The 21,780-nt window shown below is 53.1% G+C and overlaps 1 protein-coding gene across 1 annotated transcript in view; it reads left to right on the top strand.

Moving 5' to 3' along the window:
• HPSE2 (heparanase 2 (inactive)) overlaps positions 1-21,780 on the top strand; it is a 111,565-nt gene that overhangs the window by 80,774 nt on the left and 9,011 nt on the right. Inside the window, exons 6-9 of the mRNA XM_086466850.1 lie at positions 3,705-3,752; positions 12,514-12,607; positions 15,181-15,287; positions 16,251-16,365. Coding sequence (XP_086322976.1) covers positions 3,705-3,752; positions 12,514-12,607; positions 15,181-15,287; positions 16,251-16,365 — 364 coding nt within the window. The remainder of the gene's footprint in view (positions 1-3,704; positions 3,753-12,513; positions 12,608-15,180; positions 15,288-16,250; positions 16,366-21,780) is intronic.

Raw genomic sequence — 21,780 nt, 5'->3', positions numbered from 1 at the left:
AATGTTAAACTACATTTTTCTCAGTACTTATTTAAAAACAAGCTTGAGCTTCAGTTCTAGCTCAATGCAGGGCCCCACAGATAGTAACGCTGGCATGGGATGCTGGCATACAGGCAGCTGCAAGGGTAAGGAGATGGACATACCTGAGCTAGTGGCTTTGTCTCATCCTCAGTATCACAAACTCCCTGCCCGAATCTCCTGTTCATCCATGCACCTCTGATGTGTTCTGCTTTCTCACCTAGAGGTGCTGCCCCAGCAGATTTTGAGGACTTTTACATTTGCCCAGGTTTCTGATATGTGGAAGTCCAGCTAGGGATACGGCACATGCATGCCCTGGGTCTGTCACTCATCTGAATCACAGGGCATCACTACAGTAGTTGCCCCCACTGCCTGCACAGTGTGGGCTAAGCCTGTCCCACTGCTCCTGGAGGGGCTTTACAGCACATGCGCTGCATGGTCGATTGATGCTCACAGAGAAAGCCCAATGCATAGGAAAATGGCAGATTTACTGCACCAGCCCAGCCCATCTGTGCAGCACATGTGCAGCGATCTGAGCCCTCCCGGAAACGTCTGGTTTGCTCTGCCTGCGCCGTGCTGCACACATGGACATCGCACAGTCCAGATAAAAATGTGCCAGTGCTGGTCATTTGGACAGTATGGATCCTCGCTGGCCTCAAAATCTGCGGTTTGAGCAGCACAGGTGCTACAGGAATAAAGGGATTAGTGACATCTGTATTCCTAAGACAAGGATATTCAGATACCTGTTCATCACTGTGTCTCCACCTGCCCTGGGTTTTCATCTCTTGCTCATGCAGTACCACTTGTTTGCTGTTGAGCTGCTCTAGGTTCCCTTTGGAGGGTAGAGACCGTTGCCCAAGTCATCTGGGGTGCTCCAGGCACAACTCCACCATTAAGGCAGGACTTGAAGTTTTACCAGGAACTTTCGCCCTTCATCCTGCAAAAATCTCAATAAAAGGAGAAAGAAAGGAAAAAACCAAACCAAAACAAAACAAAAAACAGACATGGAAAGCAAATTTTGAGCTAGATATGCATCTTTTATGGTAAAATTTGAAAATGCGCAGAACTAACCGATTCATTTTGCTTTTACGGAGACAGAAGAGGAACACTAAGCAAGCCAAGACCTTTTCTGTCCTGCTTTTGGTCTGCACTGTGTTGCCTGAGTGATGCCTGTGTCCTAGAACAAAATATTCTCAGTCGCTGTTTAACAACAGGTCAATTAGCTTCTGAGAGACGCAGGAGATGGGACAGACAAATGTCCTGATTCTGCTGCTCCAGGGATGCTGGAGGTTATACCGAGGGCTTGCTTTGCTTTTCAGTGCCTGCTCAAAGACGGCTGTAGCGGATGTGTTTGCAGTAGGGCTGTAGACACTGTGGAATTGGCAAGGAAAACTCAAGATCTTCTTTCTCCAAGCTCAGTCTGCTCATGGTTTTGGACTGTGAGTGGAGAGTGCCAGGCTGAACCTGAAGAGGTAGTTTAGTAAAGTCTGGGATGGTTTGTTTTGCGACCAGAACACAAAGCATTTGAGGTTAGAAAGCAAGCTGGGCTAATCTTCCAACCCAATTGTAATATATGGATCTTCAAACCAAATATAGATTGTGTTCATAATTTCAGTTTAGAATTCATTAGTTCACTCTTGTACACTTTATGTGTTACCTTTTAGGTAGCAATCCCTGTACTGAGCATTTAAAACCTGGGAGTCGGGTTTTTGGATTGTTTTGGCATGTTTCTGCACACTTAGTTTTGTAGAACAGCAGCCCCTCCATATCAATATTTGCAAAATCCCATTTTCACCAGATGACCAGTGTGAGTTGCGGAGAGCTTGCACCTCTCCCTCTGGCTGCACCAGGGCTGGTCCAGCTGATCTCCTCACTCTGCTCAGCTGGGGAGGAACCATCCCCAAACCACCGCCCTGGCACTGATCTCCTGGGCCTGACTCTCAAGAGAGATTTAAAAGCATTTCTGAAAGGCGAGCCTGGGAACTAAAGCTCACAGCACTGCTAGGCAGCAGAATCAGGGATGCATCAGTGCTGCAGGGTTTTACAGCATGTTATTGTTTTTCCATTTCTAATTGTATCTCTTCCCTCTCTGTCTGCAGGGATTTATTGCTGCTGCCTTTGCCAGTGTCCTCTTATGCTTCATGGGGTCCAGCTGCCCTTTTGTCCCAGTCTATAATTGACCATCGTCATTAATTTAAAGTCAGAATGATTGTTTCCGAGCTATATTTAGCCTGAAGCTTGCTGCTTTTGTTTCAGACCTGATTAGAGGCTCGTGTGCCGGAAAGCTTGCTGCTTGTCCCTACCATGATGACTAGTCTGATAAAAGGTCTCATCTCTCCTCACAAACCTTCCCTTTCCTTTCCAACCCTCAGTCATGGAACTGTCCTGAGGGAGTTGGGTTTGCAGGACCCAGTGCCATTCATCCCCGTGCCCCGCTGGAGTCAGGACAGCTGTGTGATTCCTGTTGTGTTCCCAGGATCCCCGTGCATCAAAGAGCTGCCCGAGACAATACAGCATCAGTTTCTTTCTCATCATGTTTCTTGCTCAAGCCAATGTCTCCTGTCATGGGCCTACATTATCACTTCCAAAATGCATCAGCAGCTACTCAGTGCACGTTACACTGCTGAGCAGAAAAGCATGCCTGACCAGTTGGTGTGTGCCTTTATGGTTTTCATATCTGTGCCCCTAAGCATAATAATACAGTAACTGCTTGGGCTTTCTCCTAGGAACTGCAGTTTTCCAAGGTGCGATTTGGATTGTGACCAGGGAGTCAGGGAGGGACCATCCTGGATGGCAGCAAGCCTCTGCTGGAGGCTGCTGCTGCGGTGGTTGCATACAGTCCCCAAGATCAGGAATTGCTTTGGCTTTGGCATTCAGCAGTGTAAACAGATACACCTATGTAGCCTCAAGTCTGGCTCAAATAGGCACTGCCTGGAAGAGATGTATTTTCTTTAAGATAGTTGGGTCACAAGCAATCAGGAGACTAATGCATATATATCACCTTGTGCACGGAAGTGCTGTGGTTAGTCATAGGAATGTGACGAACCAAAAGTGCACCCAGGTCTGAATCCCATCAGTTTTCTAACAGCCAGTACCAAAGAAGGAGCATCAAAAAAAGGGAAGCATGTGGTAGTATTTGTCCCAGCCTTTCCTCCCATCCTCCAATGCTCCAGGGCTTCCTGAGCTGGAGGTGTTGTCTTTGCATCTAATGGCTTTGCTGGGTTTTCTTTCTATTTTCTTCCATTTTTCCAGTCCTTGCTTGAATCCAGGCAAAGAATTCCTCAGCTTAAACACATGTTGGGTGAAGAAGTGTCTCCTTTTAAGACAGGCATTTTCTTTAATCACTATTGAGAGTTGTTGCAGTCATAGAACTAAGTACATACCCCAAGATCTTGTTCCTGAAATGCTATTGTGATCTGAAAGCTCTCCCTACCTGCCCCAAAATGATGCTCAGAGCTCTGCTGCCAGTTGGGTTTCACTCTATTATTCTCAGCTGTGCTTGCTACAAGCATTTGTATTAAGTGTAATTTATCCCTTCCTTTTAAGGATGCAAAGGTTTTATTAGAAAGGGTTTGTGAGTGTGGTGACCGCCTTTGGTATCTTGTGATGTCAGATGGGCATCTGTTGTTTTAGGACTTCCCCTGTGACAATATTGGGCTTATGTGGTTTCTTCCTGTTTCCTATAGGTTCATGAAAGTGGCTGGCAGCACAGTGGATGCCGTTACCTGGCAACAGTAGGTATTCACCATTCCTTCCACTTCCAACACTAATTGCAGTGATCAGAGGATGCTGGGAGAAGAGCTGATGCACTGTCTGGGTGTGAAAGGGGGCAGACGTGTGACAGCCACCTCCTCTGTCCTCCTGCTGTGTTTAAATAGGCGAAAAAGGCTCTGCACCTCCTTCTGGAGCCTCTCAAACAAATACAGGAGGGGGGATGTATTAACCTTTACCACTGCAGCTGAGACAGAGGCTAAAAATACTGCTGCCTGCATGCCTGGCCTGCCTGATTGCTGGAAACAAAGCCCTGCGCTGGACCACTGAATCCTAGGAGGCAGCTCCAGTGGTGATCGGGATGGGGACGGGAGGGAAGCAAAAGCCACATGTGACAGATGTATGGGACTATCTGAAAGCCCTGTTCCCTTCACCACAATCACTGTCTCCCCATGACTGCTGGCCTGAAGCTGAACTGGTTTGCCCCAGAGGAGGGAGAGGCAGCTTAGTCCAATGGTAAATACATAATGCCCCAGTCCCCGCTCCATTTTGTAAGGGTCTGAGATGTCCGTAGACATGCCACTGTCCTACACTGCAGATGGAGCCCCAGGAGCAGATGTCGATGGAAAGGAGGCGAGCATCCAAGATCCAGGCCCAGCTGGTGCTGCCAGAGAGGTGCTGATACCTGGTTTTCCTCCTGCTTCCTACACATGCTGCAGTTCAGAAGAGCAAAGCAAGCTCTGAGCTGTGGCACTGAGTGTGATAAGCACCAAGTGGAGGGAAAGATTTTATTTGGGGTAAAATCCATAAACATCTTCTTCCTCCTCTTAATTACAACTGCCCCAGTTTGCACACTGTGGCCGGAGGCAGACTCCCCAGCAGGCTATGGCTCTCTGCAGTGGGAGTGCAAATGCCAGTGCAAAGGTGAGGCAGTGTGCAAGCACAGCAGCGACTGCCAAAATTGACAGGAAAAGGGTTTGTGGGGCAGGCACAGAAAGGACGCCTTTCAGAGACAGGCATTCACTGGAGCAAACACCATGATGAGACCCACCCTGTTCCCAGAAAAAGTGGATTTGCTCTGACGCTGGGTTAATCTTCCTGCGAGGGGCGCTGGCGTTGAGCACAGGAGCCAGGGTCTCAGGTCCAAGGTGGTCTTGTGTGTGCTGCCCACAGGGCTTGTTCCCCAAGCAGGTCCTTCACAGAGACCCTTCGTGGGGTGCTCAGGTTGCTCTTGTAAAGCCCTTCTGCAGACCTGCTCTTAAAAAGAGTTTGGTGAATTTTAAGACAGGAGGTTTTCTTTCAAGTGCACCCGCAGCCTCTGTGTTGATGTGCAGAAGCAACTGTTGGCATCTCAGAGTGGTTTATAGCAGCAGGCGTGACCAGCATCCAGCAAGTCACGTTCCTCACAGAGCTTAGCTTGCCTCGCTGTGCCACGTGTTGCTTGCTTTGGTGTTTGGCTCCTGGGGCTTCCCTCCCAGGTAACAGCAGCTTGCTGCAATGGGGGTAGTGGTGTAGCAGAGCATTTGGAGCAGGATTTGTGTTACTTACAGGATCATGCTGTGCAATGATGATCTATGTCTCAGCTGGGAGTTTGCTTTTCACGATTACACGATGTGCTGATCACATTTACTTAGTCCAGGAATTTGCTTTCTGCAACGGGGCTTGATCACTGGGCCAATCCCTTGGATGAATTGAAGGAACAAACTTCCAGGCTTCAGATGTGGAGTTTCATCCTGGTGTGCAGGGAATCTGCCCACACCGCTGCTTTGAAACCTTCTCTTATAGGATCAGAGCAAAGTGCTCGGCAGCTCTGGTGCTGAGCAGCTGCGCTGAAGCGGCAACCTGCAAGCAGGAGGGCTGGTGCAGCTCCCCGTGAGCGTCGGCAGAGCTGAGTCTGTGCTTGCTGACCCATTTCCACTGCCGTGTAGGAGCCGCTTCTCCCCCAGCCCAGGCTTGCAGCGCTGGAGATCGCATCCACGTGCATTTGCAAGGACTGGCAATGGCCACAGCTCAGAGCTGGGCTTCTGTACTGTTTATGAATAAATGTCAAAACAGTGTCTCATCCCTCTGCTCCAAACAGCAAAACAAAACAAAACAAGTTCCTTTGTATCCAAGAAGAAAATTATTAGCAGGAAACTAAACTGCTGTCTAACTTCAAGTATGAATATCTCTGTTCCAAACCCTAACGTTCTCCTGGGATATCGGTTATAAATTTGTCAAATCTGTTACTCCTTTGAAAAGGCTGTGCTCGATCCAGAAAGGGAATTGAGAAGGGAATACATTGCAGAGATCCCTATTCTCTGTGTGAAAACTGAATATATCTGAAATATATCTGACAGAAATGTGACACTGGGTGGAAATAAGCAGGCTTGCCAGCCTTTCTGAGTATGGTTTCACTTACATATGTAACTCAGCATGTGTGCCTCCCTCTTCAGAAGTAATGTGTTGCTGGAAGGGGATGTGTGAATGGCTTCAAAATGCTCAGGGAATTTCCACTAAAGGAGGGTGTGGCAGGAGGGACTGACAGTGGCTCTGAGAGTTTTGGCAGTTCCCTGATAACTTAGTTTGTTATGTTTGGTTATGAGTAAATGCTCGGTTTATTGCAGACCCCCTCAGCCTTTGGATGTGGGTTTCCACTGCTCAGAAACCTCCCCACAGCCGTCTCTCTGCTCGGCACTGGCGTCCTCACACATGGTGAAGATTCGTTGCCCACTTAAACCTGCAGCTGAGACCAGTTCCATCCCTAGGCATGCTCTCTTAGTCTGTATGGCTGGTTTTCCATCCAGTGTCTCGTGCACAACTCCAAGTTTGGCATATTTAATGGGCAAATCCTTATGCAATGGTGCCTCTGAAACACAAATCCCTATTACTTACAGGGAAAGTAAATGTTTCCTCTCCAAAGCGAGTGGACATGTATCCCTGTGGCTCCTTGGAAAATGCCTCGTTATCTTCCAAGATGGAAAGTCACTTGCTCTATGTGACGAATCAGAGATGCCAGGCACACAGGCATGTGTGAGATGCTGCTTAAAACGCTTTTGCTGGGCTTGGTTTCGGTGACATCTCTTCTGGCTTCAACATGTTGAGTGTGCAGGTGGAGATGCTCATGACACAGTATCAGGGGGCAGATTTCCCAAACATGCCAGTGGAGAGTTGCCCAGCATGCATACGCAGCCAGATGTATATATCAAGGGTATATATTTGGGCTGCATGAGCCTGCTGCAAGTGCTCAGAGCACAGTGCCTTCAGAGGTTGTGCGTAGAGGAGGGGGTTGCATGGCCCGTCTCCACCTGTAAATAAACCTGGCTGGGGCACGGCTTTGCCCCCTGCCTCGCCATCCTCTGCACTGTCTCACAGAGGGCACAGTCCCTGGCAGCATTGTGGCCCTGGCCACCAGCACAGTCCCAGGTGCTGCCAGGGCATGGCTGGGGATATGGCATGGGCCAGAGATGGCTCCCACCGGTGGCACAGACAGAGAGGCATGTTGTCGGGGTGCAGAGAAAGGCATGGGTGCAAGTTGCGCCTTTGGGATCAGAGAGCAGCTCCTATTCGTTCACTCTTTATTAGTGAATTTATTAATTGACTGGAGGTGGGCAGCCCCTCTCCCCTGTGCCCACAGGTCTTTACCTTGGGGGAGCAGGTTGCGTCCCACCTCTCCTCTCCCCAGGGAGCAGCGGGGCTGCCCTGTGTCCTGTGCTGCAGACAGAGGCTCTGCCCTCTCCTCGGGAAGATGCTCAGGGACCAGGGCCACCTCTGTCAGCAGAGGTGTCTCGGTTTCACAGCTGCGGTGGCGGCAGAGTGTCATGCTGACGGCAGGGATCTGCCCCGCTCAGCATCCCCGGCAGGCGGGTGTCCTAATTCCTAGCAGACCCTCCCCATAGCAGCAGGCAACAAAGTAGATCCGGAAATTCCTGAGCTTTGGGAAGTGGGCTTTAATATAATTAGCTGCAACAGAAGAAGAGGTCAGATAATAGGGGCAAAGGTTTCTCTTTAAAATGAAAGAGGAGGTAAATGAAACCAGCTGCCCAGGAGCCAGTGCACTGCCTTCATTAAACATGGGACAGTGCTCATGGTCCCACGCAGCAAATTGTGTATCTTTCCAGAAAACTATTTTAAAGGCAGCAGAAGACGTGGAGGTGACACAATAGGGACATGTAGCCATCCCCAAGTTCACCCAAGTGCTCTCGTGCCTGGCACTGTCCTTCTCTGGGAGGCACTGGGGAGCCTTGCAGCCTGCCCAAGAACAACGGCATTTCTGACTGGCAGCTCTGCTCAGACCTGTTTTGGTTCTGTTCCCAGCTCTTGTCTTTGTGTCTCAAGTCTCGTGCTACAGTTCCAGCCAGGGATGGGGACCAGGAATTGGGGTGGTGCATTTCCTAGCACTGGCAAAAATCCTTGCCCAACCCTTGGCCAAGTCCTCCTCCCTGTGCCATGCTCTGGTGTGGCCACCTGTGATGCAGTCACAGGTCCCTTTGAAAAGTGCCCTGATCCCATCCTGGGTTTCTAGGTGACATCTGACCCCATTCAAATGGGGTTTTTAGAAATGGGTTAGTGAAATGGAAGGGGGAAAACTGGCCTCAGCTTTATATGGTATAATAGGGCACCCAAAGGGGCTGTACATGGCCTTTCCTCTGAGATGTATGCCTCATCTAGGATTTAGTTGTTAGATCCCTCTTTTCCTTGGCTGGCTCTTCTCATGATCCTGCAAATTGTCTGTCTACAGAGACAGTGGGATCAAACTGGGGTACTTGAGCCAGCTCTGCATGTAATTGCCCATATCTATTCTCTCCTGTGCTATGAGAAACAGCATGGTCTGTGCTGATGGTGAGCATGCTGGTATCTCCTAGGCTTCAGGGCCAACTCTGGTGCTGTGTCAGACCCAGAGCCCACTGGAAGATCTGCCAGCCATGAGCTACACGTCCTCTGCCTTTGCAGAGTCATGTCTGCCAGAGACCCCTTCCTGCGCTGGGAAGGGTCTGTACGTTCGTCTCCTTTGGCACTCAGACCTCGCTGGCCCAGGAGAGGAGGATGTGGGTGCCACGGCCCCTCGAGCTGGCTCGACCTGGCTGCTTGTGCACCATACTGCTGCCTGGGGAGGTAGTTGTCAGCGCTGGAGCTCTCTGCAGCTGCTGCTGGCTTTTTTAAAGTTGGAGGGTTGGGGGGGGGGGGGGGTTGGGTTTGTTTTTTGTTTTTTGGTTTTTTTTAAAGTCAAGTGCACTGAGTCATTGTAAATATCAGCAAAGCTGCACCTTTTGCTCCTGGGAATAATCCACGCCTAACGAGCGCTTCTCCTGCTTTAAAGGCCTGTCAGTTGTTTGCGTTTTGCAGATTTCTATACTACCTTTACTGACAGTTAAAGTTCTCAAAAGGAAGTTCCCTTGTCTCAATGACAAAACCTACAGCTGGAAACGGCTCACCTGTTCCTGAGTAGCCTGGTACCAGTGAAGATTTCAGCTCCTCTCTCTTCCTCACAAGCCTGGTGCAGCTGGTGCCATTTTCCCTCTTTCCCAGTCTGGGGAGATTGAAAGTACCTGTTGGTGTCCAAGAACTTCCCAGGCAGAACTGCAAGAGGTCCTAGCCCATCTTACAGAAGCTTGTAATTGTCTTCGTGCTCTGCTTAAATACCCAAAGCCGAGGTTCTCCCCTCCCCACTCCCTCAGAAGACATGCTGCCAACAAGATTTCCTGATACTGAAGCAGGTTTATTTTTGCCTTTCATCCCTCTACTAGTCCCAATTTCTCTGTCTTGTTAACGAAGGTGTCAAAAAAAAATGTGACAGTAGCACTGTCCCGTGGCACTGTCCCAAGGCGCTTCTCTTTCCTTCAGGGTCTCAGCTGTGCTCAGCACAGCAGCACCTTCCCAGGCTGCCTCCTCTGCACCATCCCTGGGAGAGCAGAGCCTTATCTGAGGCTGCTCTGGAGAGTTGTTTCTCTCACCTGGCAGTGAAGCTGTAGATCAGAGCACACCTTGTGCTTGAATGAGATGATGAGGAGGCACAAGCCTGTGTTTGCTTTCCAAGGGGTTTATTCTGGACTCTGGGACCGTATTGGCTTGTGCAGACAATCTGAACCTGGCAGAAAGCCTGCTGCATTAGAGGGGGCATACGCAGATGAGTCTCTCTAACTCCATCGTTTCCCAGTCAATGTAACTTTCTTTTTATGGCCTTTCAGTCAGTTTTCAGACCAGGTGATGGGGTTTTTAGTCCACAGCAGTCTGAAAAAATCATTTCTGTTCTGTTCTTAAGTGCTGTGCTAAAATCCAAACATCTGCCATCCCCAGAGTCCATTGCTTTGTAATTTTGTCTTAAAAAGTAATCTCTGTAAACCCCACCACTGCCTGCTGCTTACAGATCTGCTCTCCTCCTGGCAGACAGTGGTTCAATAGTGTATAAGTGGTCGGAATGATTTTGAACACTTTCTAAGTTCCGCCCCCCCCCCGGAGATAGTCTCTGCCCTTAGCATCTTCCACAGAGATACAGAAATGCCTCTTGCCTCCTTCCCCGGGTTACACTACACTGGAGTGAAATTGGGGTGCGACTGGCACGATTCCACACTTTGCTGGGGACACAGCTGGGGCCGCACACCTGGGGGAGGGTTGACAGAGGAGATTGTTCTTGTTTAATGCATTTGCAAGTTGAGCCTGTAATGCATTTCTGTTAGTGCTGGTGTTGCTCACCCTCCACTGCAGCCCTGCACAGCTGAGGCTTAGGCTTCTTAGGTGATTTAGAAGCAGTGCATTTATGCTGTTACCTGGGCAGTGACCTGTAGCAGTGAAAGACTAAAATCCTCTTTGAGCACTCATGCATGTTGCACATGTGCCGGGTGCTCTGGCTGAGGCTGAGTTAGCTCATGACATCCTTTGGGGATGCTCCTGTATTCCAGCACCCAAGCGAAGCAACCACTACAGCTGCTACTGCTGCTCACTGGTGCAGATGAGATGCATGTTATGGAGAAATCATCCCTGGAAACGTGAATCCACTTTTCTTCAGACCTCAGGTCTTCAGCCCGTTGTGCATCTCAGCACCATCACTGCACTGAAATCTGTGGAGAGGGAGAAGGGTCTCTGTAACTGGTGAACGCCAAGTGGACAAGGCTCCGGTGAGGGGTGGGATGCAGTGGCTGAGCCCTGCCAGCCCCAGCCAGAGCTGCTGTAATTCCTGTGCACCTCCGACCCTCCCAGCACGGCTCCGACACTCTCCGGGGCTCGCTGTGTCAAGTGGCTGATGCACGCTGCAGATTTGGGAGGAGGAAGTCCAGAAAGTTTCTCTTGCAGAAACCTATTCATTAGCCCAATGGCTGTCCCAGGGGTATGCCAGTGCATGCTGCAGCAGACGTCCTGGTGCACCTGCAAGGCTGGGAGGAGCCTTTGGGAGATGTGCAAGGGCTGTCACTGCTCTTGCATGGGGACAGAGCTGCCAGCCCCAGACACTTCCTCAGGAGAAGCTGGTTGGGATTACCTCCAGGCACAGGGTGTTTGCACTCCAGGACAGACTGCTTCACCTTACGTCCTGGAGCCAGGAGACAGTATTGAGGCGTTTCAGAGCCTTCCTCCCACACTTAGACAATTCACATCATGATTGGCAGCACCATAGCTGTGTTGTGTATAAGCAAGCACATAGAGAACAGGAATCAGCCCTCTGTATGGGAAACACTCCCTGGCATTCCCAGGGCAGAAGTGATTCCTTTGAGAACAGGACTTCCCCTGCAGGCAATGGCCACGGCATTTCTTGAGTGGGGGATTTCTTCAGCTGTGGATTCTGCTGGAAGAGCAAGCAAGGAAGGTGCAGGTGGTGCAGGGATGCTGGGAGAAGGGCTTGCTGTGGTGCTGTAGGTCCTCAGCCCATGCACCCTGCGGACACTAATCCTTGCTCAGAAACACCATCAGAGCTTAGCCTGGAGGGTTGTTATTGCAGCAGGACATCCACGAGCAATTCTGGTTCAGTGCAGAAGAGGTTCTGTACAGTCCCCCCTGCAGACCAGCCATTGAATGGAGAGTGTCCCATGACACAGGCAGAGCAATGCAGTTATTGCCGTGGCTGAGAGCGTGGGCAGCCTCCCCCCTCCCCTCCCAAGTTTACTGCAGCAAGTTCCAGTGTGTCTCAGAGGGTGTTTGCTGCTCAGGACCCTTCTCCTCCCTGGCTTCTGCGTAGCGTCCTCCTGTGGCTAAGGGGCCCTTTGTTTCAGCCATTAGAGATGCATCTTCTGTTTTGCTACCCCATAAAACCCATCTTTCCAGCAAAAATGAAACCGGGCCAAGGACTGACTGGCTTATCTGCATTTTGAAAACAGCGTGTCCCTGAGGCAGGGGATAGGTACGGGTGGGACAAGCCAGGTTAATGGAAGATCACCCAAGATATCCCAGGTTGTGGAGCCCAGGTGCTGCTATCGCAGGCATCATGTTGGAGGGTCTCTTTCTGTGGGGTCTCCATGGGATCAGTGCAGATGGTGCCGCAAAGCCTTTGTGGGTGGCTTTTTGCTCCCAGCCTTTGGCATTCTGCTTACAGCATTTCACCAACAATAGCTAAGAAAGTGCAAAACTTCCCGTGGTTTCTGCAGTGCAGGATGCTCAGCGTTCAGGGTGCGTCCACCTCACGCCCTGTTTTGGAGACTGAAAGTATCTGCCAGGCACAGGCACAGCCAGAGGGCCAGGGCAGGGCAGGGTGCAAGTAGGGACCCTCCCAAAGCAGAGGAATCTTCTTGGCATGGGGCAGCAGCAGGATGGGAGGATGTGGTTTGGGGCAGAGCTACTCCCAACTGGCTGATCCTTGTCTTCTTATTTTCCTTCCAGTTACTACATTGATGGCCGAGTGGCCAAAGTGACGGACTTCTTGAAAACACGCCTGTTAGACACACTCTCTGACCAGATCAGGAAAATCCAGAAAGTGCGTGAGTGCAAAGGGTCTGCAAGGGGTGAGGGGGCACCGTGCCCACAATGCCCAGCCTTGGCACGGCTCGTGGCCAGGGCTCTGGCCTCAGCACCGACATGCTCCGAGGGGAGCTGGCGTGGGGCAGGGGTGGAGGGTGGCTGCTAGGGAGTGGCTGCACTCCCAGCCTAAATGCAGCTAGCCCTCATGAAGGGGATGGGAGAGCACAATGCCTGGCCCCAGGGTGGGATGTGTGGCAGGTCAGGAGGGGAGCGGTCACGGGCTGCAGCGTGGGCTGTGCAGGTGTGCTGGGACACGGGCTGGATGCACAAGGCAGGGGCGCACACTGCCATGCAAAACCTTTCTAAGGCAGCTGACTGGCTTGAGTCTCCCATCCGTCTGTTCCTGAAGGGAGCAGCATGTAATGCAGGTATTCTCTGAAACTCGCTCCCGAGGATAAGGAGAGGAGGGAGCAGCCAGGCAGTACCAAACTGTCCTGAGCACTTCTGGTGCCATGCCTGCTCAGGAGGGGGCTCCTGCTGCAATATCTTGCCCTACTCACTCACAGTGCCTAAAAATGTTGCTTGCGAGATTGTGACAGTTGCATTTCTAGGGCTATTTTCACTAGTGGAGAATCATGATCATTATGAACAACTGGGGTTTTTTTCCCTTGATGATCATGTTTTGACTGTGTTATAAAACCCAGCTGTTGCTGGCGTGCTGTGTCAGGGCCCACGGCTCTGCCTGGCTAGCACAGCCTGCAGTGAGCGCTCCTCTCCGCGCCGGTCGGGGGGACCCAGCTCGCATCTCTAGCAAGTGGGTAGGGGATGGGGGCTTCACAAGGTCCTTCTGCTTGGCTGATACAGGGACCACAGCTGTGACCAGCCCACTCAGCTGTCAGTCCCAGGAGAAATACGGAACACCTAGTAAGGGACCAGAGGAGATGTCCATCTGTCTGTCTTGTCTAGGTTTTCATACCATACCAGTCACCACAGTGTCTTAATGTTGTAATTCCTGCAGGGAGAAACCGTAGGATGAGTAAACAACTCAGAGGCCCTGGGAAAGGGGATGCGAGGGTCGGCACAGCAAAACTGGAGGAGAGGAGACGCAGAGTCCTCTGGCACAAGCTGGGAATCGTCCACATGTGCGGATGGTCCTCCTGCTGCAGGGAGGCATGGCAGGGTGGCTAGTGGGGTCAGTGCAGGGGCAAGCGAGAGGCACCAGCCATCCCGGCTCCCACTGGGGGTACAATACCCCACCAAAAGTGGCGGCATATGTCCCAACTCTGCTGCAGATTGGGAACCTGCTGGGAAGGGAGCAGGACCCCATCCATCCCCAGACCAGAGGCAGCAATGAGCTGCCCTCAGTGCGGGTTAGGGGAGCCCTCGCACCCACGTGGCAGGATTTGGTCTGCATGGGGCAGGGCCAGGGAAGGGCTCTCCCGGGAATGCCAGTGTGGCTGAGCAAAAGCACAGCGCTGGGTGCTAATAGCCTCCAGCTTGGCTTTGAGTCCCTGTATCCTGCCGGGGCTGATTAGAGCAGCTGGGCTTGTCCACTTCCCTGTTTTATTGCTTCCTCTCTGACGGGGGAAGGTGGCGGGCTTAGATAATTACAGGCAGGATGCCAACACCTCTGGGGCTTCAGTCAGGGATGTCAACTCTCACAGGCTGTGAGTGGGAGGCAGCCCAGAGCTGGCGTATTTAACATCTTTGAGGGATCCCAGTCCATCCAGCACATTCCAGCGCTCCTCACTAATGGGGCAGGATCCATCAGGCTGCGTGGAGCACTCCTCGGGCTGCTGGGTTTGCAGACATCTGGTCGCGGGAGCTCATCGCCCAGCCTGGAGAAGTGGGATTGCGGGAGAGAGGATGGGGTGTTGTGTGGTGCCGGAGGCTGCTTGTGCTGGAAGAGGGTAGCTCCAGCCATCTGAGTCCTCCCGTCTGGCCTGGCATCTCATGGGTGTCTATGCTGCTGGCTGGAGCCTTGTAAAGGGTGGACCATCATGCTCAGACCTGCACATCCTGCCTGTGCCAGGGACCCCTTGGGTGGCAAAGCAGCCCCTGCTCAGCTGGTTCTACCCACTCCTGGGGTCATCCACTGCTTTCTTCTGAGGTGCCCACCGTTCTGCCATGTGGCTCCAGTACATGTCCCAGTGCTCCCACACTGCAGAGGAATTGGGGCTGGGGTGCTCCCCGTGTCTGACACCCACCTTGTATGGGGACATGGAGATCTGAGGTGATGTGGCAGGGCGGCCTGCAGGATGGAGTGCATGGGGAGATCACAGGGAAAGAGCAGGGTCTGGGTTTGGGAGCATGAGAGTACTTTTGGGAGAGCGTGTTTGGAGCCACTCCAGAAGATGGGTAGTGGACATGTAGCAGTGGCAGGAGAGAGTGAGGAACAGTCTTCTACCACTCAGCCATGGTGAAGACACCTAGTGACCATGCCAGGGCCAGGCAGGCACTGACTGTGCAGTAGCACCTTTACCAAAGGTCTCCGTAAGCCTTCCCAGAGCGTACCACAGGAGATGTCCGCCTTGGCTTTAAATCATAAGTTCTTGCGAGTTATTTTGGCTGCTTTTGTCTCCCACGCAGGTAGTGAACACGTACACACCAGGGAAGAAGATCTGGCTGGAAGGTGTTGGTGCAACCTCAGCTGGGGGCATGAACAACCTCTCCGATTCCTATGCAGCTGGATTCCTGTGAGTTATGCCAGCTCGCCAGCACCAGGGCACTGCCACCCCAACGGGCTCTGTGGGCTTGGGTGCTGCAAAGCCACTGCAGCTGGGAGGGGCCAGCTCTGTGCCCACAGACCTCACTTGTACCACCGTTGGTACTCCCCAGAAGCCTGGGCATCGTTATTTTCTCTGTAGCATCTCTATTACCCCCCCTTCAGATCCACTTTCCTGTAGGTCACCCAGCCTCTGGCATACCCAAAGAAGGGGTATGGGTATGGGTATGGGTATGGGTATGGGTATGGGTGTGGGTAAGGAGGGGACCACACAGGATCCCACACCAGTACCCACAGTGTGCCTGCAGGGCATGGGTCTGGAAGGGAGCTGTGATCCAAGCACACTGGAACCCCAGAGCTGTCATCCCGACAGGCGTGCCTTGCTCAGCAGCTTGGCATCACCCAGGCCCCCTTCCGCTCTGTGTTTTTAGTTCAGGCTGCAGCCATGTGTCCTTGCATGCATTCATTCCCAGAGCACCTGCTCAGGGAAGCGCTCAGCAGGGCTCTGCTCTGGAAACCGTTTTCTCTCCTTCTGCGAAGCCACAACCATTCCTGGCTCCTGGGGCTACATTACTGGCACAGGCCTGTGGCACGGGCATCCTGCTACAAAGCCCCAGTTCAGATATTCAGAGCTGGCCATGATCACGAAAGATGGAGAAGATTATCCAGGCTTTGCAGGGAGCCACGGGGAAGTGCTCAGGGTATCAGGGCTGTTGCAGGCTGCAAGGATTGAAGACTGCTCCAGGGGGTGTGAGGAGACAGAGTTTTGCAAAGGTCCGGTCCCCCCTGCTGAGATGGTGGGCGCAGACATAAAACCATCTGAAGGCTTCAGCTCAGGTGCCAGGCTCCAGGCCGGGTGCATGAGAGCAATGCCATGTGCTGGAGCATGGGTGATCCCCCTGCAGTGGCCTAACTCTGCTCACTCCATCCCCAGGTGGCTGAACACACTGGGCTTGCTGGCCAGCCAGGGCATTGACGTGGTGGTGCGGCACTCCTTCCTCGACCACGGCCACAACCACCTGGTGGACCAGAACTTCAACCCCTTGCCGGTAGGTCTTCCCAGGGGCGTCGTGCTGGCGCTGGCTTCTCCCCACTCCTTTGGGGGGGTTTCTGTCCTTGTGGCCTGTCTGAACTCTGCTTGAAAATGAGTTTTCCCAGATCTGTTTCTTGCAGTGTTAATAGGAGACGTTAGTTCATGTCAAATGCAGCATGTTGGAGGCAGATGGGAGAGTGATAGAGTGATACCTCTGTAGCTGAAACGTCATCTAGTGCCCAGGGTCAGTACCATGGGAGGGAGGCTGGTGCTGCTGAGCTGTGCCAGCGCAGACTGCGGAGTTGGAGGGAGGGAGGGATGTGGCAGGACCACCATGCATGACACAGGGCGGGCAGCTGGATCGCTAGTGGTGAGCTGGCCTGAGGGAAGCCGGGCTGAAGCCTCAGCACCCAACCTCGGATCTCTAGAAGCCAAGGTGAAGGGCGTTTGAAGGGCATTCCTGGCTTCACAGGGAGCAGCGGTTCTTAGCAGTGCCCTGCAGCATCCCTCACTCTTCAAAAACGCCTGAGCAGCGCGGAACTCCGAGCACACATGGTGCTGATAAAGAAACCATATGAAAAACCCTGTTAAAAGTAGCAATTTTCCTTTTCCTGGAGGAGGGGGGGGGGTAGTAAATATGCTGCCTTGTAAGTGGAGAGCCTGGCAGAGCAGCTGGGTGCTCTGCACGTCCCCTGGAAGGGATTCATGGGTCCATGAAGCAGCAGACACTGCCAGCGGGCTGGGGATCTATGTTGGAGAGATGTACAACCCTGCTCTCGGGGTGGGGGGGGGTGGAGGTGTGGTTGCAGGGGGGCAGAGGCTGCAGGAGCCATGTCTCAGTCGGCTCTGTCTGCTCAGCTGATGAAAACAACATCCCCAGGGGAGGATGCGGGAGGTGTCGGTGACACGAGATCTGCGCTAAACCTTGAGTGGTGGCTCTGGAGTGCAAACCAGCGAGTGGGAGAGCACAGTCCCCTGCTGTGCTGCTCCAGGTACCTCCGTACCTGATAGCTCTGGGGGCCCCGGGCTGGGGAGAGCCTGGGGGGCTTTGAACTTTGTTTGGGATGAACCTGAGCCTGGGGCAAGTGCTTGATGGATTTCTTCTGAAAAGGCACTTCCCCTGGCCAAGCCACATCCCCCACTCCCCAGGGCCTCAGGGTCCCCCCCAGTTGCTCCTGGCTGGACGGGTGCAGGCCAGCTCCTGCACGGGGCAGCAGGTGGCCGGTGGCCAGCTCTCCTGGCACAGTAGGGGCAGCGGTCCTGGAGCTGCTGGAGCAGGCGTGCAGTTAGGAGTGGGATAAAAGCCAGGGGAGGAGTTAAGAGGAATAAACCGCAGGCTGTTAAACGCAATGGAGGTCTTTAAAATGGATTTTGCTGTTGTTTTAAGGATAAGTCTCCCAATAAGTTAGACACCACCCCTCTCATGGGTGTTTCCTTGCCGTCCTATGTGTTCCAGCATTGATCCCCTGTCCCACCACTGTGATCCTGCACAAACTCCGGTGAGCACTTCCCCAATCCCTTTCCCTCCACTCCTGTGCTGTAAAAGAGCCACGGGCAGGTGCAAACTGTCGGAGAGTGTAAAAGCTGCAAACACCAAAAAGCCCAGCGAGACCGGGCCATGACCTGCTGCGCGGGGCAGCAGCCGCTCTGTTCCCGTGGGAGCTATCAGGGAGATGAAAGCTGCTGGCTGTACCCGCGCGGGGCTGCGGCGCTGTGAAATACAATCTGCTTGTTAGCTGCCACGACAAAGAGGTTTCCGCACACCGGTGGGGCGTGAGACACCTGCCTGCTGAGAGAAGGGCCTCACCGCCACAGCATCAGTCGCAGCTCTGGCTGGCAGCTCCTCAGGGAGCCGGGAGCCAGGGCTGGGCTGCCCGTAGCAGCCTTGGCACCTCTTCCTCCTCCTCCCCTGCTACTGCTGATCCATGTTTGTCAGATAAGAGGACAGTGTGTTTGGAGATGAAGCTGTGCCTTTTACAGCATTGTTCTTAGGCGCTGGGTAGCTGCACGATCCAGGGAGGGTTTCCTGCATGGTCCAGGGATGGTGCAGTGATGCAAATACAGCCCTCCATCCTCATGCTAAAGAGCTTCCCACATAAAACCAAGTGATTTGTGGTCCACTGCCGTACAAGCACGGTGCTGCTGCCATGCGAGCCCTCCTCCCTGTCCTTCAGCTGGTCCCCATGGATGTTGCTGGACTTGCTTGTGTTAGTACTGCTTCTGTTAGGGCATGTTACAGAGGATGGCATAAGGAAGCTCATAAAATGTGGTGTGGGTGCCATGTTGGGGAATCAGGGAATGCATATAACGGGGGCTGCTTGGTGGGCATTGCTGTGGGAGTCTCGGCTTCTAAATCACCATGTTTTTTTCTGCCTCTTCCCCAGGACTGAAGCACTCGGGGAGTTGTTATATACAGTGAAAAGAGACAGCAAATGGCTGCACTGCTCTATGTATAGCAGGGTGACAGTCGCTATCATGGGCCATGCTGTGAGCTAGTGAGGGGTACCAGTGTGCCAGGTGGGCAGAGAGCATGGCTGCTCTCTGGGCGTGGGCACTGGGCAGCAAACCCAGGCAACCTGGTGGGGCTTGCTCTGTGTTTTCTGAGGGTTAGCCTTGGCTTGAAAATAAGCTTGTAAACTCTGTCCATCTTGGTGGGAAACACAAGAGCACCCGGGAATAGCTGCTTGCAAGCAGGGATGCAGTGAAACCTTGAAAGTGGAGGTTTAAGCTGGTCTACCCCTGGCTTTGCATCACAGTGGCTTGCTGGTGCAATGCAACCTGGCTCCCTGAAAGTGGTCTCAGGTGGCAGCAGTGTGGCTGAGGGGCACTGCAGCTTCACAGTGAAATTAGGGAGATGCTCACGTCTCTGCTGAGCTTTCCGCACACAGCTGGCTCATGAGCTAAGCAGCGTCTTGTGGCTTCTGGGGCATCTTGCAAGAGGCATCGCCTTTGCATCCCTATTGAGGTCCTTCAGCCGTGAAACAGCAGCTCTGAGTGTCCATCCTGGCTGCCAGATCTGCCTGTCCACCCTCTCCTTGGAGGCAGTGCTATAAAAGTCCCATGTGAGGGACAGGTGCTGCGGGAGGGGAAGGCAAGGCCATCTCTCTGAGCCTCCTTCCAGGTGCAGATCTGAGCAAGTGGGTTTATCTTGCTGGACTAACGGGGAGCAAATCAGGAGAAACTGGGTGACATGAGGTTCCCTGGCCTTGGCACATACGTGATCAGGCTGGGGAATAGAAATGCTCCAGCTGACCTTAATGCAACTGAGCTCAAGTGTTTTAATGCCTTGTTATTTTTGAGATAACTTTTTCATGTATGATTGGAGTGCTTTTTCTTCCTGAGTGACTGGGGCAGCCAGCTGTATAATAGTCAGGGCTTGTGCTTGAGAAGCCCTTCAAATAAAGCCTCTTGCAGACACATCAGTCTGCCTGACTGCACCTAAACCCATCTCTACATGTGTGGGGGAATGAGGAGCGGAGGAAAGGAGGGCAGGAGCAGCACTGATATTCACCCTTCACAGTGCAGTGCTTTTAAATGCTGCTCTGGCATTTAGTAGCTCTAGGCTCATTTTCAGGCACACAGTGTACATACTCCATCTCTCTTTCCTTAATATCTCTCTGAAACAGTCCAGAGGGATGCAATACATTTATTTCACTGGATACCCCCCCTGGTAGGTGTGAGCTTTCTGTTCAGATTGTTACAGCATGTTAAAGACCTTTCTGAATGCTCTTCCACATGGCACTCTCCTCTTTTTTATCCATCCTTGGTAGTGATTTCTGCTCCCTTAATGCACAGCGCTGTAAGGTTATACCTATGTATGGAAAAATGTGGGCATATTTCTAGGCAGAGCCCGAGCAACACAAACCCCATGGAAGAGCCAAAGCTGAAATCCAGACTTCTATTTCCTGATAAATGTGGGTCCTCTTGGATTTTCACCTAAAGACTGTGGATGGTGAAATACTTGATTTTCCTGGATTAGTAGATGCTAAAACTTCCTTTCTGTGTGTAAGTTTCACATGCAGCGTGAGAAGGGCCCAGAGGGATCGCAGGGTGAAGCAACAGCAGGGGCTGCCTGCTCAGCTGTGGTAGTAGAAGACAATATGATATTGCCTGTGGATTGATGGTGTCCTTGAGAAAGCGTTGCAGCGGTGCAGAGTTCTGTGCCTGACAGTGCCGTGGTTGGATGATTGGATGCTGCAGGTGATTTTTCACCTCCTTGGCTTAGTCCAAAGGCACTGAGGAACTCGATGGGAAAGTTACTGTCTGTCCTGGGGGAAGGAGGACCCTGGGCTTGAATCGGGTGTACGCTTAGCAATCTATCCCCTTCCTAACCAGGCTTTCATAAAAGCCCTGTTGTGAACAAGCTCCGTACCAGTTTGCCGCCATCCTCAGCATCCCCTGGGATCCCCAGGGCAGAGCCGTGGTGCAAGCCATGCCCTTGAGCTACGGTGCCTGCAGGGCACGGGCTGGGCCCCATCTCTGTCTCTGGGTGCACAGAGGCAAGGGGCCCACCGGCGATGTGCCATGCCAGGGGTGGGGGATTGAGTCCCCTAGCCGTGCTCCCGCCTGCTGCACGTACACGCTCCCCGGTGCGCTCGTTAGCTGAGCTGCCTTGGCCGGAGCCGCTGCTAATTGCAGCTGGAGGTCCCGGCCGTCTCCCTGAACGGTGCCTCTCCCGCCCCTGCACTGTGCAGGAGGGGGCTCTCCCCAGGCCAGGGCTGTGGGGGCCGGGTCCTTGCCCACCTCGCCCATCCCCACCCTGCCATCCGCTTGCCCGGTGGCTGTCCAGCTGCTGGGCTGGGCAGTGTCCAGAGATGAAGAGGAGACCCAGCATCCATAGGAGGAAGCACATGGAGAGCCCTTTCCTGCAAAAACTCACACTCCCACCACCGAGCCCAGCCAGCTGGCTGCAGGGCCGGGGGAATTCAGCCCCGCTGCTGCGCCGGCCCATCTGCACGCCCAGCACTGAGTCACCGCACTGCACACATGCAGCCGGCCCAAGCTGCCAGGGGTAGGACTGGGGCTGCTGTTTCCCCCGTCAGGGACCCTCAGCTTTGGGGTCACTGTCCAGGAGAGGGTGGTCAGGTTGGGCTGCAGCATGCCGTGTGCCACGCAGGCCAAGGCATGGTCCAAAGCCTGGGAGCAACAAAGGGTGGGGAGAGGGAGCGGGTCCAATGGAGCTCACACACACATGGAAACTGTTCCTGATGACCATAAATCTGCTGCACGGGTGTCTGGCACCCCCATCTGCCCCGCACGCCAGAGCACTGGCTCTGATGGGAGCAACGCTTGCATATGGGGAAGGCGCAGGATAGACGAGGATGGGCAGGAGCTGTCTGTACAGGACACTCACTCTGGCCGTGGGAGGGAGGGATGAAATCCTGGACAGTTCAGGTGTGCATGGGGGAAAGGCCCTCACAGGACATGTCAG

This window comes from Leptosomus discolor, chromosome 6, assembly GCF_034619465.1.
Source record: "Leptosomus discolor isolate bLepDis1 chromosome 6, bLepDis1.hap2, whole genome shotgun sequence".
Classification (NCBI taxonomy): domain Eukaryota; kingdom Metazoa; phylum Chordata; class Aves; order Leptosomiformes; family Leptosomidae; genus Leptosomus; species Leptosomus discolor.
The sequence above is the reverse complement of the archived record's forward strand: the minus strand, read 5'-3'. Positions and strand labels throughout refer to the sequence as shown.